General features: G+C 45.8%; 1 protein-coding gene across 1 annotated transcript in view; it reads left to right on the forward strand.

The window, feature by feature from the left end:
- The window catches only part of UNC79 (unc-79 homolog (C. elegans)), a 140,937-nt gene that overhangs the window by 57,824 nt on the left and 55,240 nt on the right, over nucleotides 1-27,873 (forward strand). The window contains exons 25-30 of the mRNA XM_015414741.1: nucleotides 2,017-2,303; nucleotides 7,146-7,328; nucleotides 8,332-8,494; nucleotides 13,002-14,243; nucleotides 18,890-18,997; nucleotides 23,375-23,491. Coding sequence (XP_015270227.1) covers nucleotides 2,017-2,303; nucleotides 7,146-7,328; nucleotides 8,332-8,494; nucleotides 13,002-14,243; nucleotides 18,890-18,997; nucleotides 23,375-23,491 — 2,100 coding nt within the window. The remainder of the gene's footprint in view (nucleotides 1-2,016; nucleotides 2,304-7,145; nucleotides 7,329-8,331; nucleotides 8,495-13,001; nucleotides 14,244-18,889; nucleotides 18,998-23,374; nucleotides 23,492-27,873) is intronic.

Below are 27,873 nucleotides of genomic sequence, written 5' to 3' on the forward strand. Positions count from 1 at the left end.
GGGTCTGTAGAATTGGACCCCCTGGTCCAATGCTCTTCATACTTGGTTGGTATCTTGGGGAGAGGCTCCAGCAGATGCTCTGCAAGTTTGGAGCATCTCCCTCAAACCCCCACCCCTCCAGCCCCCAGAATATACCCTATGTTTTCGCCATTGACTTCAATGGCCCATAGGATATAATGGGGCTGAAATTGACATTCGGCTGGCCCTTTTTCAGGCCTGGCGTTCTAGTGCAGAGCCTGAAAAAGGAGGGGAGGGCAGGGGATGGTGGCTCTGCAGGCCGTTTTTCAGGCCCGGCACTCCGGTGCGGAGCCTGAAAAAGGCGGGGAGGGCAGCTCAGCAGCCCTCCCCCTGTGGTTGCAGCTGTTGCCGAAGGGGGCGGCGGCCATAACTTTTTAAAGAGCCCCTCAGGACAGCTGGGGGAGCCAGAATGACCTCTCGCGTGAGAGGTGGAATTTGCCCCTACGAGTCCAAGGCCACCACCCCGGGGCTCAGGGAGGCGGGAGAACGTTTTGCTCCCCCCACGGGTGTTGCAGCTTTTAAAGAGCCTTCTGGGAAATTTGGGGGAGGGCTGGTGCCTCGCAGCCCCCACAAACTTTACGCAGGTGGACTCCTCTCCAAGAAGATGAGGAACCATTCACAAGCACTCTTTGGGTGTGATCGGTCAACCAGTTACAGATCCACCTAACAGTCGTGGGATCCAAACCACATTTTTCCAATTTCTCAACAAGAGTATTATGTGGAACCTTATCAAAAGCGTTACTGAAACCAAGATAAACTATGTCTACAGCATTCCTTTATCCAGCAAGGTAGTAACTTTCTCAAAAAAAAGAGATAAGGTTAGTCTGACATGACTTGTTCTTGAGAAATCCATGCTGGCTCTTAGTAATCACAGTTGTCCTTTCTAAATGCTCAAGGACTGTCTGAATGATGATTTATTCTAAAAAAGTTTCCCAAGTTAAGCTGTGGCAATCATTTTGTGGCCGGCTCTGCCTACTGCAGCAGCCATTTTATGACAACCCTTTTGTTGCTGTGCCCACCACACCATATCAGAATCCCAGAGGTTCCTGCAAGCCCAAAACAATTGGGGACTCTTGGTCTAACCACTTGACCCAGGTTTGTTGCTACTGTTCAAATTGTGAAACAGTCTGCACAGTGGCAGCCATTTTCTCCCAGCTTCAGAAATACTTACAAAGCAAAAGCACAACCTTCTGTGGCAGCTCGTTTGCCAAGATGTCTTCAGTCTATCCAGGTTGCCATATGTAGTATTGTAAACAACAGGACACGCCAGCTTTGTTTCAAAATAAAAAGGCAACAGCACCAAAGCTAAAGGATATGCAAAGCAGAAACGTGCTCCTAGACACTTCTTGTATACATTACAACAGTTAACTACAAATTGGATTCATATTTTTGGCAAAGTTATCCTATGTAAATAATCGCATCCCTACAAGAAACTTTATCATAGTATATTTGCATAGGCGGCTAATGACAAACGTTATTAGTGGTTCCAAAGATGCTTTACCTGGCTACTGCCATCGGAGGCTGCTTTGATGATAGATATAGCTTCACTGGAATCAATTTTGCTTCATGGTGCTCTTATTTTACCTCTAAAACCCAAAAGGGGCTGGGAGGGATCTCTACATATGCACTTAGGTCATCTGGAGAGACCTTGATCTGTTTTCTTCTACTGTCAGAAGTTGGGCAGATGCTTAGACTTGCAGGGCCTTTCGGTGGTGGCTCTGAGATTCTCTGCCCTATGAGGCACATTTTGTCCCTTCCCTCTTATTTTTTATTGGCTGGGTTAAACGATTTGTTTTTATTGTGCTTGTCATGTAATTTAATTTCTACGTTAATTTTTTTAAAAATGTGGTATTGGAATGAAAAACTCTAGTTCAGTCTTTGGCAACATCCACTCTGCTCTCGTTGCCTAAAGTCGTGTCTCCTTCTAAGGGCTTGGACTTCCCTCCCAGGTGTCATTTTGGTTTATGAACTACAACTGCATTTTTTATGTGCTTACAGGGCAACCTTCACCGGAAAATAACAACACCATAAAGGATGTTCTCCCAGAAGATGCTGGCATTGACCATCAGACAGTCCATCAACTAATTACTGTGCTGATGAAATTTATGGCGAAAGATGAGAGCAGCGCAGAGTCGGACATCAGCAGTGCGAAAGCCTTCAACACAGTCAAGCGCCACTTGTATGTCTTGCTGGCCTATGATCAACAGGAAGGTTGCTTCATGATCGCGCCTCAAAAAATGCGCGTTTCAACTTGTTTTAATGCCTTTATTGCGGGGATTGCCCAAGTAAGTTGGCTTTATTCTCTATAAGGCATGCCATTTTGCTTCCATTTGGTGTAAACTATCCGATTATCCAGTTGTTGTTGTTGTTCAGTCACACAGTCGAGTCCAACTCTCCACGACCCCATTGACCAGATCACGCCAGGCCCTCCTGTCTTCCGCCATCCTCTGAAGTTTGCTCAATTTCATGACCCTGTCTAACCATCTCATCCTTTGCCGTCCCCGTCTTCTTTGACCTTCAATCTTTCCCAGCATCAGGGTCTTCTCCAGTGAGTGCCCCCTTCTCATTTGGTGGCCAAAGTATTTGAGCTTCAGTTTCATTATCTGGCCTTCCAGGGAACAGTCAGGGTTGATTTCTTTTAGGATTGACTGATTTGATCTTCTTGCTGTCCAAGGGGCTCTCAAGAGTCTTCTCCAGCACCAGAGTTCAAAAGAATCTATTTTTCGGCGCTCGGCCTTCGGTATTGGATGGCTTATATTGTTGGCTGTTTGCCATGGCTGCAAACGATCTTGGTGGCAAAACCCCAGAAGTGGTATATGAACCACTCCAAATTTGTTTCTCAGAATATGATTATTTCTCCTTTGGAAAATAAAATGTTTCTAACAGTGTGGCAGTTTGGTTAGCTTGAGGACAGGAACTCTTATAGACGTTACCTCCAGGCCCTGTACTTTTTTTGTGCAAAAACCACTGACACAGTTGAAGGCAAAGTAGAACCAGCTTGTGGTGAATTGCAGAGCTAAACTTGTTTTCCCCCCATGCATGTTATTTTGTCAGTTGTGTGTGTGTGTACTGCATCTTTCCTCTTTTCCGCAAGGGTTCTGCTCCCTCAAGTGGTCACTTCAATCTTTCATGATAGTTTCTCCGCTTTTTGTAAAAATGGTGAAACCTCAATAAAAGACCAAAGTGACCACTAGAGGGAGCAAAACCTATGGAAAAAACCCCCTGATGCAGTACAGGCACACAAGAGACATTTGGTGTGGGAAAATCCCTTTAATTGCTATACTGTGCACATTTAAACAGCCATATGATTGGCTGTATACAGACATCACCTGGTTTGTTCATGGCAGGAATAGGCCAGGAAGTTCCCCTAGCTTGCACATTCCTCCCTGTTTTCCTTGTCTGTAGAGGGACAACTTCCTGGTTCTACAAAACTGCCATTTTCTCATGTTGTCTGAATCCAGGCAAAATAACAAATGACCACACCCACCGTTTGCTTCTTATTCTGTTTACCTTGTTTGTTGTCAAAACACAGGGCCTTTTTTTGTAGCAGGAACTCCTTTGCATGTTAGGCCACACACCCCTAATGTAGCCAATCCTAATGAGTTTCTGCTGTTAGGTGTGGCCTGTTATACTAATGAGTTCCTGCTGGGCGTGGCCAACTTGGGAGCCAGCCGGAACTCCGTTCCTGTGCCCCAAAATAGCCCTGCCTACAGACCATGCTTCTAAACCATGCTTTAATCCTGGTTGAAAATGCTAGTTAGTAGCAAAAAGAACCAGCCATGGTTTCTTGTCAGATTTGGATGGCATGGCATACGGCAGTTAGAACCAGGGAGTTTTTAGTTTTCCAGCGCATATGGGGAGTGGAGGGAAGAAAGTAAATTAAACAAGGGACTTGTCCTGAATGCAGGAAAATCAAAAGGCTGAGGAAAAAAAACTCTTTCTGAATATGTGTGTAAACCTGTAGTGGAAATATAAACTGAATCTATAAAAATGCAATTTTAATAAACAAAATTACTTCAAAAGTAGTATCTCTCACAATAAACCTCTATTGTGCAACAATGCAGATATTAATAAACCAAATATACAAACAAACCGAAGGATGCAGCCAGAGACTGGCAGTCTAAAGCCACTGATGTCAGGGGGCTCAGAAGGGTGTAACTCTGTTCAGCGAATCAGCCTTTTAAAATTTAAATGCTCACCGTAAGAAAGCCTGGTTTCCAAAACAGAATCGTTCCAGAGGAGTAGCCATATTTAGTCTGTTGCAGCAACAATGTAAAGTCTAAAATGTTTTTTTTTAAAAATTTTGTAGCATAAGCGTTTGTGGACTTGTGTCCACTCTGCATGTAGTGGGGCTCTGACTAGGCAGGTTTGTGTGAGGTTATCAAGGGAAAAAATGTCAACAGCAGGCTCAAAGGACCATGAGATACAGGAAAGACAGTATGAGATACAGAGCTATTTTTGGGCAGGAACGCACAGGAACGGAGTTCTGGCTGGCTCCCGAGTTGGCCACACCCAGCAGGAACTCATTAGCATAATAGGCCACACCCAACAGCGGAAACTCATTAGGATTGGCTACATTAGGGGTGTGTGGCCTAACATGCAAAGGAGTTCCTGCTACCAAAAAAGCCCTGGATTTTGACAACAAACAAGGTAAACAGAATAAGAAGCAAAAGGTGGGTGTGGCTGGATGACCACACCTCTGGTAACATGGGGGTGTGGCCCAATATGCTAATGAGCTGTGCTATCAGGGGTGTGGCCTAATATGCTAAGGAGTTTCTGCTGTTGGGTGTGGCCTGTTATGCTAATGAGTTCCTGCTGGGGGTTTTCTACCAAAAAAGCCCTGATGAGATATAATTATGTGATTTTTAGAAGTACAGGAATTGGCCATCTGTCTAGTTCTGTTAAGGAATGAACAAGGGAGATCAAGTCCTAAAGCCATCAGGAAGTGGAGTTTGCATTTCTCGATTGAATTCTAATTCAGCCGTTTCATGCTGGAGTGTCCCCGAAGATTTTCCCTCAAGAGGCATTCCTTTTTTATGTGTAGTTGATTGCTGCCTCTTTAGAAAGGGCATCTTCAAACGGCAGGAGCTGCAATATTGAACACATTGAACATCATTTGGAGAGTAGCCCAGCAGATGGTGGTATTTGACAGTTCTTCTGGGAAGACGCTGGCTGTAGCAGCCTTCGGTCGGAATAGATCTTGGTAAGGCTGTGCAGTGTCAGGCCCCGACAGGCGTGGACTAGTAACCAGGCTACCTGGGAATTGTGCTGCACCTTCATTTGGCAGAGAGCTTTTGCTTCATTGGTTTCCTTGTAAGAAAAGAAAAATGACAGACGAGAGCAGGGGTGGTACCAGTGATTCTAGGGTCCTGGGCAAAAGTCCACGATAGGCCCTCAGAAACCATGCACTCCCATGGGGCCCTTCTCCAGGCCAAGCAAAGGGTGGTGCTTGCCTCATGCAAGGTGGGCAGGAGTCACCAGTACTACCATCAGCCAGCTGCCCAAACTCCAGATGGGCTGGGTACAAGCAGCAGTAGGAGCCTGGTCTTCTTCTTTAACTGCCTCCTTCAGAGAGGGGCAGGCCATGGGTATCAGGGCCCCCCAATGTCCCCCTGTTGCTCATTGGTTAAAACCACCCCCGGAGGAGACAGAAGCTTGTGCAAGCTGCATCTGCGCCCATTTGAAGCTTAATGTGGGCTCAATGCAACCACTGACCTCAGCCAGTGATTTTATAAGACTCTGTGAGCACCACATTGGTAGGAGAGCTTTGTTTCCCCTCGCATAGTTTTGAGTCATTTGCACTTGATTACAGTGTTTCCTGCTAACCAGGGCAAAGTTTTACCAGGGCAATGGAGAAGGAATTAGGAAAGATTACCAAGGCAGCAAGGAAATAATGAATGGAATGGATGGGCTGCTGTCATTGCTCATCTGCTCTGTCAGTGGATCCAAGCAGTGTGTAATGTTCTATGCCAATTTTAATTGGTCCATTGAGAGGATGGTCTTCGGCAGCCAATCAGAGCAAACATCTGTGACAGCTTCTATACCCCCAAAGACTCCAGTGCCTATAATTTAGCCAAGGATGGCTGTGCGTGTTTTAAAAAGTCCAAAGTGGATACGGGAGCGGCTTGTATTCCTAAATTTTTGCATTTATGGTGTAAGTTTATAAAGGGGGATCTTACACCCTTTGCCTTTAGGGAAATGTGCAGGTTTCCCCTTTGCGCATTACACTGGAAGAAACCTGGAAAATCATGAATCATTCATGCACCTGCTTCTTCCAGTGTGCAAAATAACTCCTATTGACAGTGTTGGCAGGACTCCCTCCTCTGGTGGTAGCAAATCATTTCACCTCTGGTGGTAGCAAATCATGCCACCATTGCATCCCAAAATCTAATGGTAGCCTGCTCTTTCTTAGAGCTTCTTCCTCTTTCACTCCCCTTGCTGCTTTTCTTTCCCATTCATCTTCAGACTGTAAACAGACTGGAATAGGGACTGTGTTCATCCTTTAATCAAGCAAAGCATCACAAACACTGATGAATAGCTGGCAGCTGCCCTGCGCTGCACGTATACAAAACGTTCACATTGTGGACGCATGATAGTCTGTAAGCACATATTCTCGGTTTCAGCTCATGAAACAGTACTTGTTGATCACAGTAGGCATGGAGTCATATTTTCTTATGGAAACATGAGCAATGAGCTTTGGAAAATTTTGCCCAAGGAGAATTTTGAAGTGATAAAGTCATCAGAGTGACAGAGTCCACGTGAAAGCACTCCTTGTTCCAACACCGGGCAAAAGAGCAGCCAGTCTCCCTTGAAATAAATTCCGTAATCCGATCATTAATCATTTTGCTTTTCTAGATCTCTTCTTAAAACCATATGTCATCTCTCTCTTTCGCATTGTTACTGTTAACCACAGTGGAAGCTTTCAGTATGCTTCGGATCAAAGCAAGCATGTAGCCCAGTCCTGTGCATGCGCAGTAAGCCCAATGGGGGCTACCTTTCTAGCCAGAATGCGTGGGACTGATAAAAGCTTGCAGCCGCTTCTTAATCAGCTGCCAAAGATTTTCTAAAGTTAACTTGCCCTGTTATGATACTGGAAGCCTTGATGCTTTTGTTGATATTCTTATCAGGTGATGGACTACAACATCAACCTCGGCAAGCACCTCCTCCCCTTGGTGGCCCAGGTGCTCAAGTACTGCACATGCCCACAGCTGAGGCACTACTTCCAGCAACCTCCCCGCTGCTCCCTCTGGCCCCTTAAGCCTCATATTCGGCAGATGTGGCTCAAGGCACTGCTTGTCATCCTCTACAAGGTAAGTGAGAGGGGCTGTGGCTCAGCGGAAGAGTCTCTGCTTTGCATGCAGAAGGTCCCAGGTTCAAGGCAGTGTGTGGTCTGAAAGACCTCTGCCTGAGACCCAGGGGAGCTGCTACCAGCCTGAGGAGACAATACTGACCGTGATGGACCCGTGGTTTGATGCACTCTAAGGCAGCTTTGTGTGTATGTGTAAGTGCTCGTGTGTTGCTGCCAGAGCAACAGGCATTAATGCTGGTTGTTATCACAATAAAAAAACTGAGTAATGAAGAACACTGGAGAGATCTGGAACATCAAATGGGCATCCAGTGACACCTTAAAGACTAACAAAAATTCTTCCAGCATAAGCTTTCATGAGCTAGAGCTCATTTTATGTGACACAGAAGTATTTATTCTCAGAACTGCAGAGCGCAAGTGTGTGTGGGGGAGATGTTACAAAGAGAAGCCAGTTTGAAAACAATAGTCCATCCATTCCTAACTGTTGATGGGTAGATGAAGTAGGATTAACATAACAGAGGTCAAATGAACCAAATGTAGATACATGATATGCAGATCCAATTAGGAAAGCTGAGGAGTAAAGAAGAACTAATGAACACGTGTAAAGGGTGGAATGACCAAAGGTATTAGAACCTGTGGTGAATGATAAATGTCCAGTCCTTATCAAGGCCTGGCTGAGAAATAGTTAAACTTGTTGTTGAATTCTAATTAGGCCAATTTCCTGTTGGTCGCTCCCTCTGACATTCTTCTATAGGAGAATACCGACATTCAGATGAGCAATAGAATGCCCTGATCTGTTAAATAAAAACACAGAGGTCTTTAAAAACCTGCATTTATCATGATTATCTTTGCAGTAGCCGAATGACTGAAGGAGATTGCATAGGAATATTACTATTTTTTGTAGGCTGTGTTTGATGAAAACCACAAAGTAGAAACCCAGTGAGATCAGGTTAGGGTTTTTATGTTTGGTAACAGTAATGAATTTGTTTCTGATTTTTTTTGCACAGTATCCATACAGGGACTGCGACATCAGCAAAACTGTTTTGCATCTCATCCACATAACTGTCAACACGCTTAATGCACAGTATCACAGCTGCAAGCCTCACGCCTCAACGGGCCCTTTATACAGCGACAACAGCAATGTTAGCAGATATAGTGAGAAGGAAAAAGGTACTAAGTAATATTAGATACGACTAAATTTTCCAGATCACTGGGTGGTATCGATCAGGGAAGGTTGCATTCTAGAATGTTTGATCGAAATTAGGAATGGCCATTCAACATGCGTAAAATCCTTGCATTTAAACCCTGAATTAGGCTTCCAATTCACAGTTAGTTTTACAAACTGAAGTTGAATCGAGCCCTGCATTTATATGATTTCCCAAAGAGTTTCGGAAGACACAAACTTTCCTGACTTGATCCTTCAGGCTAATCTAGTGTCACTTTTAATAATATCTAAGGAAGGTTTGCCTGAGAGGCTGTCCTGGGAGGCTAAAGAAGAAAAGAATTAAAAATAGATTTTTTGGGGGGGGAAGAGGTCTCATCTGTCATTGTCCGCATCAGTACCTTTTCTGCTTTGGGGCGCCCAGCTCCATGATTGCTAGTTTCAAGAAAGAGAGAATGTCTGCCACCAGCTGAATTCACACATCCCCAGGCAATTTAAAGACCACTTTGGCATGGAGTTTTTATAGTATCTGAATCGAACCGGTGCTTGATCACCAGAGCGGATACACGATTTGCTGTAGGAATAGTGGCATCTGAGTTGGATGGAGCGGTTGTAGCCTCAGAGGACAGTAATATGTTGGTAGTAGTTCCCCCATCTGGGGTTCTGGGTTGATTTGATGGAATGATGACCATCTGCATTCCATTCTGAGAATGTCTGGAACCCATGGTCCCTCATGGGCCCCTTGGTGTTGTTCCTGAGTGGCTTGCCTCGACACTGGTGAAAATGAAATATGGTGACCTATGGTTCCTTTTAAGGTCATGGTGTCTGAGAGGGCCTGACTGTTCATAAATAACAGCCACACACCAGTGTGGTAAAAGCCAGTGTGGTATAGGGGTGAGTGTGCTGGACTTGGGAAGGCCTGGGTTCAAATATCCACGCAACTGTAAGGCTCCCTGGCAGTGGTCCCTCTACGCTGAGTTAGTGTGGGCTGGCTCACAGTTTTTTAACCTCCAGCTCACACATTTTTGTCTTAGCTCAGGAAGGATGGCCCCAGAGCAAACTAATTCATGCAGCAGCCAAATGGCTTGCTCACAACTTTAATGCCAGTAGCTCATAAAGTAGAATTTTTGCTCACAAGACTCCACAGCTTAGAGGGATTTGGGGTGCCAGGCAGTCTGTTTCAGCCTACCATGGAGGCGAGAACTATGTTCACCACCCTGAGCGTTGTAGAGGAAGGAGGGGGTAAAAAGATGCTAGATAGAGAGATCCATAAAGTGGAATGATATGCATGGTATTTCTGCTATATTTAACTTTGATCAGCATGGCAGGATTATTTCCTTGAGGGCAGGCTTTCAGCCGCTGCGAACCAGTATAATTAGGCTAATTCGGCAGGAGCACTGCAGGTTGATACCTTCTGAATACCACTTACTTATTTCCTTTATTTATACCCTGCCTTTCTTCCCGATGGGGACCCAAAGCAGCTCACATCATTCTTCCTCTCCTCCATTTGATTCTCACAACAGCCCTGTGAGGTAGGTTAGGCTGAGAGGCTGTGACGGGCCCAAGGTTACCCAGTGAGCTTCCATGACACAAGCAGGGATTCAAACCTGGGTTTCCCAGATCCTACTCCAACACTTTAGCCACCACACCACCCTGGCTCTTATAAGTAGTCTTAAAAGTGATGTTTGTTGCATTGCTAAAATAGTCAGCTTGGGGCAATGGGCTGAGTGGTGGCCTTAGACCAAAGGAAGACCCAAGTTCGAATTTCCGTTTAGCCATGAAGCTCACTGGGTGACTTGGTAGAGTTGCTCTTGCTCTCACTGTAACGTGCCTCACAGGGTTGGTGTGAGGATAAAATTAGAGCACTTGTTACATGAATGGAAGAGGTGGTCTCCAGTCTGTACTTCCTTGCCTTCAATATTTTGGGAGGGCCCCCAACCTTCAAGAACTGCTTTGGGTAGAACTGTGGCAGAACGGAGGAGGCAGAGAATCCTTGTTTCCTGAATGGGTCTTCTTTTAGGATTCTTAGGATCCAAGGAAATGCATGCTGCCTTGAGCTCCTTGGAAGTTGGTGGTGGAAAGGGCCATCAAGTTGCAGCTGGTTTATGGTGACCCGTAGAACAGGGGTGTTAAACATATGGCCCGTGGGCTGGAACCATCCTGTCCGGGGCTCTTATCCAGCCTGTGAGGAACTGGTCATTGCCTTTATTGGCAGCTGACAGAGGCTGTACATTATGTCCCTGTATCCTGTCCCAGTCCTGATGCATAATGGGTGTTGGAAGTGGGAGGGTGGGCATCAGGGAGATGTTTCAAGGAAATACTGTAAGAGCTTTAAGCATGTTTGCATTTTGAGTAAAAAAATAATATCATTAATTGGGTTTGCCTGTGTCCTTTATAAATTTTATATCACCGGTACTTGGCGTTACATTTTACGGCACACACGGCTTGGCCTGACAAAGTGAAATTTATGTCAGATCCAGCCCTCATAACAGACGAGTTCGACACCTCTGCTGTAGAATTTGCAAGGCAGAGATGAACAGAGGTGGTTTGCCATTGCCTGCCTCTGCTTAGTAACTGGACCTCCTTGATTGGCTCCCATCCAATTACTTGCCAGGGCTGATGCTACTTAGCTTCCAAGATCTGATGAGACTGGAGTAGCCTGGGCCTCTGGAAGGTGGGAGATAGTAATAACTTCTAAAACCAGAGATAACTAAAGAGAAAATGATTAGTGCCTCATGATGCAATTGTAGGAGACCTGCACAGCAATCCTGTGCAGAGTTACTCCAGTCTGAACCCATTCAAATTAGTGGGCTTAGACTGGAGTAACTCCATATAGGATTGCACTGGTGGTATATACTTTTTGTACTAGTCCTGTGAGACAGTTTTAGTAACTTGAATGTATTTGGAGGATCAGTACCCGTTTACTGAAATCCTTAAATAAACTGTCTGTTGTAAGTAACATGGTGCATTTGCTGAAGGACAACACTGCTTTTTGCCCCCTCTTTCCAGCGGAGGAAGACAGTGTCTTTGATGAATCTGACATCCACGACACACCCACTGGGACAGACAATAAAGAGTCTCAAACTTTCTTTGCAAGACTGAAAAGAATCGGAGGCAGCAAAGTGGTGAAATACCAGCCAGTTGAGATGAATGCTCAGAGAAGTATGACACGTTAAAATCAGAGATATTATAAATGCACTTTCATGCTAATTTCCCCCCCTTAAAACATTTAAATGTGTGCGCAAACGCCACATATGCAACAAGATGTACCAACAGAAGTGTTACGATAAGCATCATGCAAGTCCGAACATAGTTGCTGTGAGCTGCAAGTGCAGTGAAATATGATAGGGGGTACTTCAGTGTTACTGGGCAGCGTGCAAGGCTTAGAAGCAAGACAGGTGCGCGGGTGCAACCCACTCCCCTCACACTTATCGCCAACTGCATCCTAGTGCTTATCTGATCCCCGTTGAATTAGCTGGATGCATCTTTAATTGGAAATGGGGATCCACACTTGGCGGGTCACAAGTCTTACATGTGACTAGTTGCCTGTGACAACAGTGAACTGGGGTTGTTCCTTTCACAAGCACACTTGGAGTTCCTAGTTGTATAAATATTGTACACTGGATTTAAGTTAACCTGAATACATGAAACTGGCATCAGAATGGGGAGCTTCCAGGCTGATCTAGTGAACTGATTTCAGGAAACCAAGGGTGGTTTTAGTGATTCTGGGGTCCTGGGCAAAAGTCCAAGAAGGGGCCCCAGAATCACTGTCACACCCACCAGGGCTCCTGCTGGGTCAAACCCCCACCTCTGGGGTACAAGCAAGGAGTGGCCTTCATCCTGTGTGAAGTGGAGGGGAGCTGCTGCCTCCTCTGGAAGCCAGCTGTCTTACCCTTAGGTAGGGCTGGGGCAAGCAGTCACTGCTGCTGAGCCAGCTGACCCCCTCTATTGGGGTTGCATTGGACCCCTAGCACAGGGTCCAGGCAGCTGTCCCTGCTGATCATTGGCTAAGACCACCCCTGGAAGAGACCACAAGCTAAACTCAGTGATTTACCAGCCCAGTCACCCCCTTTTTGTTTGAGTCCCGCGGCATCTTTTAAGACCAACAAAGTTTTATTCAAGGTATCAACTTTCGTGTGCAAGCACACTTCTGTGTCTGAAGAAGTGTGCTTGCAAACGAAAGTGTATACCATGAATAAAACTTTGTTAGTCTTAAAGGTGCCACTGGACTCAAACTTTGTTCTACTGCTTCAGACCACTTGGATCTACCCCTTTTGTTTACTAAGTTTGCACATCATGAATTGGCCTTGGGAAATCTCACATCTGGCTGGTCTTGAGCCAGTTTTGTACACTGGGGAGCCTTCACCTTAAAGGTAATTTTGCAATTAAAAATGTGTATTCGTGTCTCAAAATTCTGTAGTATTGATGAGATTGCAAAATGATGATTATTGCAAGGGGAGGGGGAGAAACAGTGCTGAATTACATAGTACTAACCTTTTTTTCTGTTTCCACCAGGTGAGATAGAACTGGCTGAATACAGAGAAACAGGCGTACTGCAAGACAACATCCTGCGCTGTGTGAGAGAGGAAAGCATTCAGAAAAAGAAACTGCGCTCTCTGAAACAAAAATCTCTCGACATAGGAAATGCAGACTCCCTGCTGTTTACATTAGATGAACACCGCAGGAAGTCATGCATAGACCGCTGCGACTTAGAGAAGCCACCCGCCATTTCCGTTTATACCGCGTCAAGGCAGAATGGGCGATCTCGGCAAAATTCCTTCACTATGACTGAAGATGCAGAAACAGGGGAGAACGAAACCCCTCCTGCCGTCCCAGCCAAAATCCCAGCAAGGCGGAGACCCATCATTCCAGAAGTCAGGCTGAACTGCATGGAGCCATATGAAGTGATGGTGGATTCTCCAATCAAAGCTTCTCCTCCAAAAGAGGATTTGGACCTTATAGACCTGTCCTCTGATTCAACATCAGGGCCTGAAAAGCAGTCAATTATTTCCAATTCAGACAGTGACTCCTTGGTCTTTGAACCTCTCCCTCCTCTCAGGATAGTGGAAAGTGATGAAGAAGAAGCTGATTTCATAGGTCAGGTGACCGTTGGTGTCTCCAGCAAGATGGCCACTTCCACTCCTTCAAGCCCCACCAGTATCTCTTTGCTCAGCTTCAGCATAACCCCTGTGGTGCAGTTCAGCATTGAGGACTGCTCCAGAAGCTTAACCCCTACTGAGGCAAGCACTATTGTGTCATTTGCACAAGAGGAAACCCCTTTGGTGGTGCCTGACAGTCCAAGAGATGTTGAAGAGTTAGCCAAGCCCGAAGAAGTTCGTGAAGTGACTTGTGGCAGCCCGTTGCTGACGCTAAAACAGAAGCGAGATTTGCTGCAGAAGTCGTCTGCTCTTCCAGAGATGTCCATTGATGAGAGCTTTGACTTTTGTGTTGATGAAATTAAACTTGGTGGACCTTTTCCCAGTTCAAGTGGGAAAACTGTCCTCATTAAGGTCCCAGAGGACTCTGAGAACCAAAGTGAAAGTGAGAAACCCGATACCAATGTGGAATCGGATACTGAACAAAGTGTGGAACAAAAACCAGAAGAAGAAGAAGCAGAAGCAGAAGAGTCTGAATTTAAGATTCAAATTGTACCAAGGCAGAGAAAGCAGAGGAAGATTGCAGTGAGCGCCATCCAGAGAGAATACCTTGACATTTCCTTCAACATCTTGGACAAACTGGGGGAGCAGAAAGACACAGGTGAGACAAAACTAAAAGTTATCCACCCAACACAATATTTGATGAAGGAAGCTTTGACTCTTGAAAGCTCACATCCCCCAAAATCTTGGTCTCTAAGGTACTACTAGACTTGAGTCTAGCTCCTCCCACCCCAAATAGGCTCTTCTTATGGCTATTTGTGGAGGAGAAAATTTCATACATAGCTCTCTGCAGATTTTTGTCCAGTCAATAGTATATAAATGTCTAGGACCCTTGTCTAGAACCAACCAAAGCCCAGCCTCTTTTGGAAAACCCCCATCCATGCCTCTTTGTTCCACTCAACTATCCCCAGTTTTGTGAATTAGGTCTCCAAGCATAGTGCTATAGGTGTAGTGTGGCTGTACTGTACAGAACTTGTGTCAGGATTTTAATGTCATCTTAAATGTGTACTGTTGTGCGGGGCTCTTTTTGTAGAAAAAGCCCAGCAGGAACTCATTAGCATAATAGGCCACACCCAACAGCAGTAACTCATTTGCATATTAGGCCACACCCCTGACAGCGCAGCTTATTAGCATACTATATAGTGTGTGTGTGAGCTGAAGGCATTGTGTACCAAAGGAAAAAGAATATGGACTGAGAAAGACAGAGGGATTGGAAGAAAGCAAGAAAGACAGAAACACAAAAGGGGGGCGGGAAGAAAGAGACAGAGAGAGTAAAAGAGACAGAGAAAAAGAGAGATGGAGAAAGAGAGAAAGGCAGAAAGAGAGAGAAAGAGAGAAAAAAGATGAAGTAAGAAAAAGAGAGAAAGGAAGGAAGTGAGAGGTAGAAAACAGATGGGGAGAGAGGAGTAAAAGGAAGAGAAACGAAAGGAAGGAAAGAAGACAGACAGACAGAAAGAAAGACAATAGGAAGGTAGCCAGAAGCCTCCCTTTTACTCCCTCTCACTTTTTTTTGGGGGGGGGGAGCAAAAGGGTGCCCTGAAATGGCTGCCCACCTGCCCTTCAAAGGGAGCAGCTGACGGTCGGATCACAGGTCAGCTGTTAGCGTTAAATGGCTGGCAGCTCTCCCTCCATTTCTCCCTGGGTGCTAGGATGTGCTTTCTGAGCAGGGCACAAAAACATGCCATTGCTTTCCAAGTGCAGGGGCTCAGTAACCAGGCTACAATTGGGAGAGCTTCCATCATTCTTTACTGGAGTTTCCTGAGCATCAAAGCCATTAGCTTTTCTAGGAACTGGCTTCTGATACTTGGTGGGCTGGAGGCACCCAAATTCTTTTAAGACTGACCTTTTGCTCTCCTCCAAAGAGCAGCAGCCCATGGGCTCCCCCAGCAGGAGCCACTTGCCACCTGCCTCGTTGCCCCTGGCCCCTCTCTCCGAAGAGGCGCCCACTGCTGCCTCTTCCTGCAGGACTTCATGGCCGGGGGCAGCCCATTTCCAGGCCAGGAGGTCACCTCTGCGCCAGCTGGATCCAGTGGCCCCCGCCTACCTCTCTCTCTCTCCGTCCCAGTTCCCCCCGGGTCTCCCATCGCAACCCCACCCCAGATGGAGAGGCCCATGCTGACGAAGCTGTCGGACTTCCCCTTACCTAGGGGAGAGAGTGGCAATGAGGCAAGTGGCAGTGGCGGTGGGGGGAGCACAGGAAACACGGTGGAGGAGCGACCGGTGGAACAGCGAGATGTGGCCGGAGGCCTGGGCCTGGGGCGCCGAGGAGAGGTACCCAGATTGCAACAGCCAGAGAGGTGCGAGATTGGGGGCAGGCCTGGATTGGGCATGGAGGGAGTCGGGGGAGGTCCGGTCGAGTCCCAGGGGAGGCCAGCAAGAGTAGCGTGGAGGTGGGACGAGCAGAGAGGAAGAGCCCATTTCCAGGCCAGGAGGTCACCTCTGCGCCAGCTGGATCCAGTGGCCCCCGCCTACCTCTCTCTCTCTCCGTCCCAGTTCCCCCCGGGTCTCCCATCGCAACCCCACCCCAGATGGAGAGGCCCATGCTGACGAAGCTGTCGGACTTCCCCTTACCTAGGGGAGAGAGTGGCAATGAGGCAAGTGGCAGTGGCGGTGGGGGGAGCACAGGAAACACGGTGGAGGAGCGACCGGTGGAACAGCGAGATGTGGCCGGAGGCCTGGGCCTGGGGCGCCGAGGAGAGGTACCCAGACTGCAACAGCCAGAGAGGTGCGAGATTGGGGGCAGGCCTGGATTGGGCATGAGCGGCGCCGAAGCCTAGGTGCACACGTGGTCGGCTGCTTCAGTTTCACTTTTACCGAGTGCAGTCACTTTTGGTGAGGTGAGGGAGGGGAGGGGCAGGCTTGGAAGGCAGCCGGAACGCCGTTCCAGGGCGTGCCGACCCAAAAATAGCACTGCTGTTGTGTTTAGTAAAACAGTTATAGTTATATCAACTCAAGTATCAGGTTAAACTGTGAGAAGAGAAGAGATTGGATTTATACCCTGCCCTTCACTACCCAAAGGTGTCTCAGAGCGGCTTACAAACTCCTTTCCCTTCCCCTCCCCACAACAGACACCCTGTGAGGTAGGTGGGGCTGAGAGAGCTCTTGACAGAAACTGCTCTTTTTCAAGAACAGCTGTGTCAGAGCTACGGCTTGCCAAAGGTCATCCAGCCAGGTGCAAGTGGAGGAGTGGGGAATCAAACCCGGTTCTCCCAGATTAGAGTCCGCGCACTTAACCCACCAAACTGATTCTTAGTGTACCTGTATGGAAGCTGCAGGAATCACAGTTACTTCTGTTACCTCAACTACCATTACAGGGCTCAAGGCATTGTTCATTCAACTTGCAACTTGTCTTCTTAGAACATCTTCTCAGTTAATAGCCCTTAGGCTTGGGTTTGGCCATCTAGGCATGCCATGCTTTGTTTTGGTACCAGCCCATCCCTAATTAGTGCCTAGCTAACCATTGTGTCCAGCTAACTTTGGTTGCCAGCCCAGCTTTGAGTTGTGGCTGGAGCACTGTGGGAATAGAGACTTCAAAACAGCATTGCATGACACTATGATATCAGGCTAGTGTTGCTGTATTGTGGTGACACTGTAGGATTCCCCCCCCCCCACTCTCTATGGTAAAAACCACAGAGATAAAGAAAAAATTTAGCGCGTCCCCACCAATGCTCCCTCTATGTTGTGGAGTCTTGTGAGCAAAAATTATACTTTGTGAGCTGCTGGCATTAAAGGTGTGAGTGAGCAATTTGGCTACTGCATAAATTAGTTTGTTCTGGAGCCATCCTTTCCTGAGCTAAGACAAAAATGTGTGAGCTGGAGGCTAAAATTTATTGTGAACCACCCTGAGCCCACATAGCGGGGAGGGAGGGCTATAAATTGAATTTATAAATAAATATAAATAAATACAAAAAATGTGAGCTAGCTCACACTAACTCAGCTTAGAGGTAACAGTGGCACTGACGACATTCCTGGGTTTCAGTTGGAGGTTACATTGTGGTGCCATGAGATGCTGTTCTCCCTCCTTGTGTATGGGTGCATGTTATCATGTGTGAGAGGAACTTGTGTATTGCAAAAACCACTGGAATGTAGTGCAGTCCCGTACACAAAGATGCATTGCTCCATCTTCATTGGGTCACTGTCAATGAAGGCGCATTGTCAAGAATGAAAGGCAAGATATGCTGCCCTTTTTGCATGGAAGAAAAAAAGAAAGCCCCTCATTTGCATGGAAGAAAATAAAGTGAGTACCCAGGGATGACACTGGGTTGGAAGCAGAACCTGCCCAGGTGATACTAGCCATTGAAAATCAAGCTAGCTGCTTTCTGAATAGCCCTGTCTTTTCATCCGCATAGTCCTGCCCTGGGTTCTTTTTCTTGGTCACATTGGACTGTGATATATAGTAACAAAATGCCTGTCTGTGATTGTTAGTGTGCATATGGGCTTTTATGTTGCAGGGATCCGAGGCTCTGTGTATGTGTATTTGTGTGCAGTACGCACTGTGTCCTGTGGGATCCCTGTGAGTGGGCACTGGACCACACAGAGCACAGCCGGTTCCCGAGCTGAGGGGGCCCTGGGCCAGTGGCCTTCTGTGGCCCCCTCTTGTGCATATGTTCACACACAGATGCTCCCTCCTGGTGACCCTTTGCTGGATCTGATGAGGCTTGATGTAAGGCAAGAGGAGCAAGTTAACTCAGCTCCTCCTCTAGCCCATCTGTCGCAGATGGAAATGGGAGATTGCCCTAGAAACGGATGTTATCACAAGGAGGTCTTTAGAGCCCTCTCTCAATCAGAGATCAGTGCTGTAACCTTGCACTCCAGTGAGAGGTTGGCGCCGGGCCCTTCTGGGGCCCCCAGAGTCTCAAACGTTGCTCCACACTTGTTGATTTTTGTTACCAGCTCTGACCTAGTGACCCAAACAGAAAATACATTCTGCCGTTTCTATAGTAATGTCTCTACGTGCAGTGCTTTTCCCCCCATTGGAGTGAATTGCAGTCATTTGTAAAGTAAAGGAGTGAAGTCCAGATTTTCCATCAGACTGGATAATTTTGAATAACGTCTTTCCTCCCCAATGATATCAAAACGTATATAATTTCTTCAGGACTACCCCCTGTTTTGCCAGATGGCCAGATGGCCTATTGGTGAGAAAAAGCAGAAGCATTACACAAGAGAACAAGAGGTGGCTGAACTGTGGCTCTTTGATTCCAAAAGCAAAAAGATGCTCAGAGTTTGAACCCCATTTCTCTTTTGCAGATGATTCAGCTAAAGTACTTTCAACTCTGGAAATGCCAAGGGAATCATCTTCTGCACCGACCCTCGAAGCTGGCGTCCCAGAGACAAGTAGCCACTCTTCCATGTCGAGTAAGTTCTCCCCTGACTTCGAGGAGGGGAACTCAGTGACTGCACTTCTGCCTCTTACTGTATGTTCGCCATCTGGTGCAGTGCCTGCCTTCAGTAATTTACACTTGACTGGAAGTTTAGGCACTCTGTGCAATCAGATAATTAACTCCACGCATACCGGCGTGTTGTTGCCAGTCTGTTATGCAGGCAACCTGGCGTAGCTTGAGGTTGGGGGGGCTTTCAAAACTGATCACGGCAAGCTTTCTCAAGTCAGCTGTTGAATACGGCTGAGCTGGTAGCCACGATCTTTTCTAGAAGAAAGATCCAGATGGGCTGATGTCATATGGACTGATGTCATATAGGCTTGGAACAGCAGTCTCTGGGCTGTGCGGGGAGGTATTTGTGAATCGCCTGCATTGGGCAGGGGGTTGGACTAGATGACCCTGGAGATCCCTTCTATGATGATATATGCACATCCTAAGGTTATCCCTCTTGGAGTCCATCTACTGCCTATAGTAATATAGTCAATGATAGCAACTAGCATTGGGAAGGGGATGTTGCCAGGGGTAGTAATCATGTGACTGGTCTCTGTGTTATTCAGAGATTGTCTTACCAGAGTGGAATAGGACCCATCCATGGGGAAGTAGCTACTTCTATGATCCAATAATGTATAAATCCATATTTAGGGTTTTTTCTCCCTGTGCTCTTTTCTAAGCTGTTTGGGGTCAGGTTGAATACATCCCAAGATCAGCAGGATCATATCCAGAATTGTTAGACCTGACTTTGGTTTACAGCACCTAGTACTGAGTTCCCAGGAGAAGAAAAGCTACAAGTGTTGAAGTTTTCAGGGGTCACACATATATAGCATACCTATGGAAAACGCATTATTATTTATTTTCAAAAACCACTGATAGGAAAGGTATGAGAGCCTAAAATATCCTGTGGAAGAAGCTGTTTAATCAAAAACACCTATAATGGCCCTGACCTGGATAGCTCAGGTAAGCTTGATCTCGTCAGATTTCGGAAGCTAAGCAGGGCCAACCCTGGCAAATAATTGGAAGGGAGATCCTCAAGGAATACCAGGGCTCGGGACACAGAGGCAGGCTATCAAGCCACCTCTCTGAAAAATGTCCAAGCCTTCAGTAGGGGTTGCCAGAAGTCACCCTGACTTTCAGGCATGCAAGCGCACACACACAAATACCCACAAAACCCTCACCCATAATAGTTCTCTGCCAGCCCACAATACTAGAGGTTCCTTTCCATAAAGCCCCCCAAGGACCTAATATGTAAAATCAAAGTTGTCCTTGAGAAATCAGATAGATAAACTCAAAACCAAAACTAGTGCTCTGATAACAAAGAATGTGCCTGAGAGAAGCTTTAATTTCCATTATAAAAGCTAACAAGGAAGTTTAAAGCAGCCAATTTCCTACATTTTTGACAGTCATCTACACCCCGAGCAATATTGTCTGCTCTGAAATTTTAATTGCTGCTCTTTCATTGGGAAATTCTGCATCTGATAAACTCATAAGGCTTTTGTTTTGAACCGTTGCATTGGAGGAGATGAAAATCCCCCCCCCACTGATCTGAAAATATACTGTAGAGCATTGAAGAGAGAGAGAGAGAGAGTGACTCCTGTATCAAATGGAATCAGAATTTGCACATCCCTTCAAGCAGCTCAGTTAGGCTGGATAATTGTGTTGTCACTGGATCAAGCTAGCGTCTTAAAAGAGCTCTGGCATATTGAGAGAACAGATCTACTGAAGTGCAGTGGAGGACAGTGCTCTTCATTGAAACATATTTGAAGATGCTTCAATGTGACCTTCTCCAGCAGATGAGATTAAAAAGATGGAACTGGCAGTCGAGAAGCGCTCTGTCCCATCCAAGGGGCCAGATCATTCTGAATGCAAGCCATATTGTGTATCCATCTCTTTTGGTCTGGATGGCTGGAGAGGAGGAAAATCATATGCTTGGAAGTCCCACAAGCCTCTTCAGATCAACAGTGAAACTCTTTCCTCATTGTAGGCCAGATTTCATCTCCAAACTCTCCAGCTGTTAACTGAGCAGTGCACATAAGGTGTGTTCTAGTAAGTTGTCCCTGCCTTCTAAAGGCCATTTCAGCCATGCACCTTCTTCTAGATCAGTGAATTATTAGTGCCTGTTAACAAGAAACTCAGTTAACACAAGTGATTAGCCAGCTCTTTCCACTGCCATTTGATAAGATATCCGTTACATTTAGAAAATGGTGGAATTCCTCATCTTGTTTAAAATGGAGAGTGCATAGCTGAAAGCCTGCTGCACACAAGTATGCAGGGCGAAGACAATCAGTAGTCATAAGTAAGAAGGTATATGTTTGGAGGGATCCTGGAATAGGTTTCTTTCTTGACCCCTTCAGCTTTTTCACCTTGTTAAAAATAAACTTTGTAGGCTGATGCCTGTATGGTAGAACTGCTCTTACAATTTGACTATACAGTGCTACCATATGCTACATCAAACTACATAACCCAACCTGGGGTCCAATGAGGTGAGACTTTATAAGCTTCCTTACAACTCCACAGTATTAGGTTTGGATCAGCAGAACCAAGAACAGAGGTGAGAGGGGTTTTAATCTTCTCACCTTATCATTTTGCCAATTGAAGATGATTGCTCATTTCTCCCCCTTTATTGGGCGAATAGCAGAGCAGGGGAGGGTGTCTTAATTAGCAATGCTGTGTGGGGCTGGAAGGGTTAGACCTCCTCTCTTTGTCCCTGCGTGGCCCTGAATCTGAATTGGAGGTCCTGTGTGGCTGTGCTAGAGCTTTAAAAGATGAACAGATCTCTGTCTCATCTGAGTTGACCCAACTGTTATTTGCAGCGTCTCTCCAGATAGACATTTTTCCAATCTTGCCACTGACTTCTGTCCCCTGGGAACACGAGAGGATGATCTTGAGAACTTCAAGCATACTTTACTGAGCTATGAATTATGAGTTATGAGTTATGAATTAAAGATAGCAGCTAGACAAAAAAACTGTGTCATAATAGGTGATTTTAACTACCCACACACTGATTGGGTCAATGTGTGTTCTAGTCGAGAAAAAGAGATTGAGTTTCTAGACACTCTAAATGACTGTGCTATGGAGCAGATGGTCACGGAACCTACCAGGGGAGAGGCGATCCTTGATTTGGTCCTAAGTAACACTCAGGACCTGGTGAGAGATGTAAAAGTGATTGCACCGCTTGGGAACAGTGATTATAATGTTGTTGAGTTCAACATTTGTATAAATAGGGAATTGGCCAAAAAGACTGACAAGTCCTTTTATGGATCAAAAACTGGCTAATTAATAGAAAACAGAGAGTGAGCATAAATGGGGAATTTTCTCAGTGGAGGGTGGTAAGCAGTGGGGTACCGCAGGGATCAGTACTCAGTCTGATGCTTTTTAACTTGTTCATTAATGATTTGGAGTTGGGAGTAAGCAGTGAAGTGGCTAAATTTGCAGATGATACAAAGTTGTTCAGGGTGGTGAAAACCAGTGAGGATTGTGAGGCACTCCAAAGGGATCTGTCAAGGATGGGTAAGTGGGTGTCAACATGGCAAATGGGGTTCAATGTGGCCAAGTGCAAGGTGATGCACATTGGAGCCAAAAATCCTAACTATAAATACTCGTTGATGGGGTCTGAACTGGCAGAGACTGATCAAGAGAGAGATCTTGGAGTTGTAGTAGATAACTCACTGAAAATGTCGAGACAGTGTGTGACTGCAATAAAAAAGGCCAATGTTGTGCTGGGGATTATTAGGAAGGGTATTGAAAACAGATCAGCCAATATCCTAATGCCCCTATATAAATCAATGGTACGACCTCATTTGGAATACTGTGTGCAGTTCTGGTCACCACACCTTAAAAAGGATATTATAGCTTTGGGAAAAGTGCAGAAAAGGGCAACTCGAATGATAAAAAGGTTGGAACACTTTCCCTATGAGGAAAGGTTAAAGCACTTAGGGCTCTTTAGCTTGGAGAAACGATGACTGAGGGGTGACATGATTGAGGTTTATAAGATTATGCATGGGATAGAGCAGGTAGAGAAAGAGGTATTTTTCTCCTTTTCTCACAATACAAGAACTCGTGGGCACTCCATGAAATTGCTGAGCGGTCGGGTTAGAACGGATAAAAGGAAGTACTTCTTCACCCAAAGAGTGAACCTCCTGATGGCACTTGGTATTTTTGGCCACTGTGTGACAGAGTGTTGGACTGGATGGGCCTCTGGCCTGATCCAACATTGGCGTCTCTTATGTTCTTATGATCCATTTGCTTGGGAGGAAGAGATTAGTCTGATTCAGTATGGGAACCAGACGATGCTTGTACATGACAGTATTTTAAAGCCCAAGATTTGTCTGAAGCACCTTCTTTAATTTTTGACTTACAGCTCAGTTCCGACAAATGAAAAGGGGCTCTCTGGGAGCTTTGACTATGAACCAGCTAATGAAGAGACAACTGGAACACCAGTGTAGTGCTCCCCATAATATCAGCACTTGGGATGCAGGTAAGAGTATAGATGTGTGTATATGTGTGTGTGTATAATTTTTTTCCCTGTAGATAGTCTATGGCCAACTGCTGTATCAACTGGTGTTGTAAAAGTTTCCACCTGAGGGAAGGAAAAAGGCTCAATACCAAGTGAATACTGAAACTAGAATAATTCTGATAGGGTAGCCATTTTTGTTTTGAGAAAGACTGGTTTGTATGTACAACTGGCTTCACCTTGGCATTTCAGGAGAATCTCCCCATTTTACAACTTTATCGACTTATTTTTCCCTATGCAACAACTGAAGCTTTAGCAAAGAAAAGCAGCAAAGAAAATAATGCAGCATCTTGGGGGAACTTGCAGAACACAAACAGTGCAATCATAGGCAGAGTTATTCCACTCTCAGCCCATTAAAATCAGTCTCACTCTCAACTTCCAGCTTCCAGCTACTGGTAGCTTCAATAACTGGGACCTGTGGTGTTCCAACCTGATGACAGAAGTTTCCTTTGTTGAAGTGCACCCCAGCAAACATAACCTGGTCAGTACAGACAACCTTCATCAAGAAAGGCCCTAGCAGAAGAATGAGAATCTAGAACTCTGCATTCGTAGAGACAAATGCACGAAGAGTGTAACTGAAAGGAAACTGATGTCAGGTTATGCCTACATGACTGTTTTCACACATGTCGTTCCTAGACACCGGTTCCCAGGGAGCCTTGAAAACTTGTATACAACAAACTTGATAAGGCTTGCCAGAACTCCAAGGAAGGAAAGGAGAGCAAGGCAGATACTTAACCAAAGGGTAACTTCATTGTCCTAGCCAAGATCCAGATCCAGAGGTACAGAGTAACAAAGAAAAGGGGAACTATAGCTATTGAATACAGGCCCCTTCTTAAGCTGTACAATACAACAGCAGTTTCTAGGTGCTTCATTAATAAAATACAATAGCAGTTTATTTGTAGCAACCCAATAAAGATGTTCATTTAGTAAAATCTTGGTGTCCACTTGCAATTAATTTCCCAAATAATGTGTTGGTCTGGGGAAAAACCACCAGGGGAGGAGAGAAAGTGTGTGAGGTTCTCATTGAAGAGAGGCAAAAATGCAGAGAGTAGATGGGCAAGGAAGGTGAGAAAAGAGGGGAGGAACCCCAGCCAAATAGGGAAGAATGGGGAGGCTATAGGGAGCTGGAGGTATGGTGGGAGGGGAGGGAAAATAAGAAATGAAGGTAAACTTCCAGGAAGGAAGGGAAATGAGAGAAATTAGGTCATATTTTGCCAGTACTGAAGAAGGCATCTTGTGGTTTCATGTCCATAGTTGAAGATGGTTTGGAGAGGGAAACCAGTTTCTGTGTTAGTGGAAGAAGGTCCAGGAAACAAAACCAATTCAAAATTGTGGTGCTCAGGGATTCTCCTTTCTACGTGTTTCTTTGATTAGTGCAAAGTGATTGCATCATGGAGATATCTGGAATCACCTCGGACACTGGTGCATCTAATGCCATTGTTCAGAGTCCCTTGTGAAATGACTAAAGTTCACCTGGAAATGGAAGGGACTGGTATCCTTGTAGGACAATCAAGCTGTCTGATGTCCAGCCTCTGGAAGTTTGAGTGGTTGACTGAGTTTTGATTAGTTTTGCATTGAAGCCTACTTAGGCCTCGGTCACACTGGCCAGATATCGTGGGGGTGTGTGGGGTGTGGCTGTTTGCCCCGCAGCGAAATAACGCGCAACTGCTCGATCAGGTGTCCCCTCATGGTCCTGTCTAGGTCCCGTGGTTAGGGGGGAAGTGCCGATCACACGACGTGCCAAAGAAGCGGCGCGGCACGGCAAACGGGGTTGTGTTTTGTTTTTTTTAACCTGAAGTATGCGCATGCCCCGTTGGGTGCTTGTGCGCATCCCTGGAGACTTTGAAAAGAAAAAAAAACCTTTTCGCAATGGGGCATGGGCGGATGCGGATGCCACCGGAAACACGATCAGACGCCCGCCCTTGCCCTGCGGTTTCCGGAAACTAGTACCTCCGAGGTATTAGTTTTTTGCCGTGCATCTTCGGCGGGAAGCCTCGGTTGAGCCACGGGAGCTCTACGCTTCCCAGATGTGGCGGTGAGATCGCGCCTGGAAAATCCGCCTATCTTCCGTCTCTCTAGCGTGGCTAATACTTCGTGTGACCGGGGCCATTGTGAGGGATATTTGAGAGTGGCATGGAATTCCAGGTAATTGTCCAGCAAACTTTGGTTGTTTATCATGGCCTGGAGAGTCACAATTAGGATCCTTGTTTGAGGTGTGCCAGAATTTGCATGGAAATCACACTACTACCTTACAATTACATTCAGGGCTATTTTTGGGTAGGAACGCACAGGAACGGAGTTCTGGCTGGCTTCAGAGTTGGCCACGCCCACTACAGCCAAAACCTCTGCGTGTGTGGCTACAGAGGGAAGGCCTGGAGAGCAATCTCCCTGTGCCTTCCGCAGCCTGTCCAAGGGCCAGCTTGCCCGGGCTCCCCCCAGCCGTGGGGTGCCCGGGCAAGCCAAGGGAAGGCATGGGGTGTGGCCTAATATGCTAATGAGTTTCTGCTGTTGGGTGTAGCCTATTATGCTAATGAGTTCCTGCTGGGCTTTTTAAAAAAAAAAAAGCCCTGATTACATTAGATTACATTAGATTACATTTTGTCTGATCATGGTTCTCTGCTTTGACAGTAACAATGGCGTTCCTCTGTACCTCTGGCTGATCTAGGGAAGCTTGGATGCATGCCTCTTGGTTGGAGGGGACTAGGGTTGCCAGCTGCAGATTGGAAAATTCCTGGAAATTTGGGGCTGGAGCTGGGGGAGGGTAAGATTTAAAGAGGGGAGGGTGTAATGCCACAGAGTCCACCCCCCCAAAGCAGCCATTTTCTCCAGGAGAACTGATCTCTGTCATCTGAAGATCAGTTGCAGTATTGGGAGACCTCCAGGCCCCACCTGGAGGATGGCAACCCTTGGGGAAGCAGTTGAGGGGACAAGATTTTCTCAAATGTTACTCCTTCACTCTCTCTCTCACGTCTGCGAGATGACATTCAAGGTACTGTAATTCATTTCAGCTCTGTAAACCGGGGTCTTGTATTCACTTCCCCAAATCAATATTCATTCTTAATACCTTTGAAACAGAAGGCTACAATAGAACCAAATAAGTGTACTTTGAGGACTTTATTTTTTCATAGACAGCCATATTTGTTCCTCTGATACAAAGCAAGAAGAGTTTACCTGCCTGCTTGGTCTTCCTCAACAATAGCCAAGCTTATTTCTTCCTGTTTCCTGTAGATATGTAACTTCCCAGTCAGCAGTTTTGGTACTGGGGGAAAGCAGGACACAAAACTCAGTATGTGGTAGGACAGTCTATGCCCTCATGTGGAAGTCATGCAGATTTTTTTATTAATTGTTTTGGCTGGATCCAAACTAAAGGTTTCCTTCTGCTCACAAAAGGCCTTCTGCTCACAAAAGGCCATTCTGCTCACAGAATGCCTTCCATTCACTGAAGTGGAAGACTTGGAGAACAGAAGACTCCTTCTGTAAGCAGAAGACAGTTTGGAATGTAATCATATGTCTTGGCTTTGTCTAATAAAGATGAAATGGAAAAAGGAAATATCACTCTTGGAAATAAATAAATAAATATAGTAGGTCTCTATAGACCACATTAACGAGCTATTAAATGTTTGGCTCTATGTTTCGTTTTTTCTCTCTTGAATTAAAAACCCTCTAGTATGTCATAATATGGTTATGATTCTGCAGAATGATTGATTCTGGCACATTAAACATACCAGATGTTTTGCTGCAGTTATCTTCTGAAATTATACATTCTGGGACCTAAGCAATGAAGCAAGAAGCACCAGGAGAGTTTCAGAAATGGAACACAAAAGAGATGTTGAAGCCATCAGCTTAGTTGATATATAAGGCTCAAAAACTGGTGTTTAATTCAAACTAATATTGGTTTACTATTCTTTCAGCCATCTATAGCTTTCAAGTTGGTGTTGGGTTTTGTACAAATTATCCCTAGAGATGGGCAAACCTTTCCAGTTTGCAAATAATCCAGAGGTACTGGATTATTTTTTCAGATGTTTTCTGGATTCTATTTGGTGTGTTAACCTAAAGTCAAATTTCTTCTGCTGCTTCATGTTGCATACTGATTATATCATTGGCACCAGAATGGCTACCTGGCTTCCCTATGCAGTTTACGCCCTCCTGTCCATCTCTGCCACCCCAGAAGACTTAGTCGGAATTTCTGGCATCATTAAAGCTGTGATGATCTATGGAGACAATGGTGCTGTGCCATGCAGGCGGCTCTAGACCAGTGTTCCCTCTAAGCTGAGTTAGTGTGAGCTAGATCACAGTTTTTTAGCCTCTGGCTCACGCATTTTTGTCTTAGCTCAGGAAGGAGGGCT

Source organism: Gekko japonicus, unplaced genomic scaffold (genome assembly GCF_001447785.1).
Source record: "Gekko japonicus isolate JY-2015 unplaced genomic scaffold, Gekko_japonicus_V1.1 scaffold1518, whole genome shotgun sequence".
NCBI lineage: Eukaryota > Metazoa > Chordata > Lepidosauria > Squamata > Gekkonidae > Gekko > Gekko japonicus.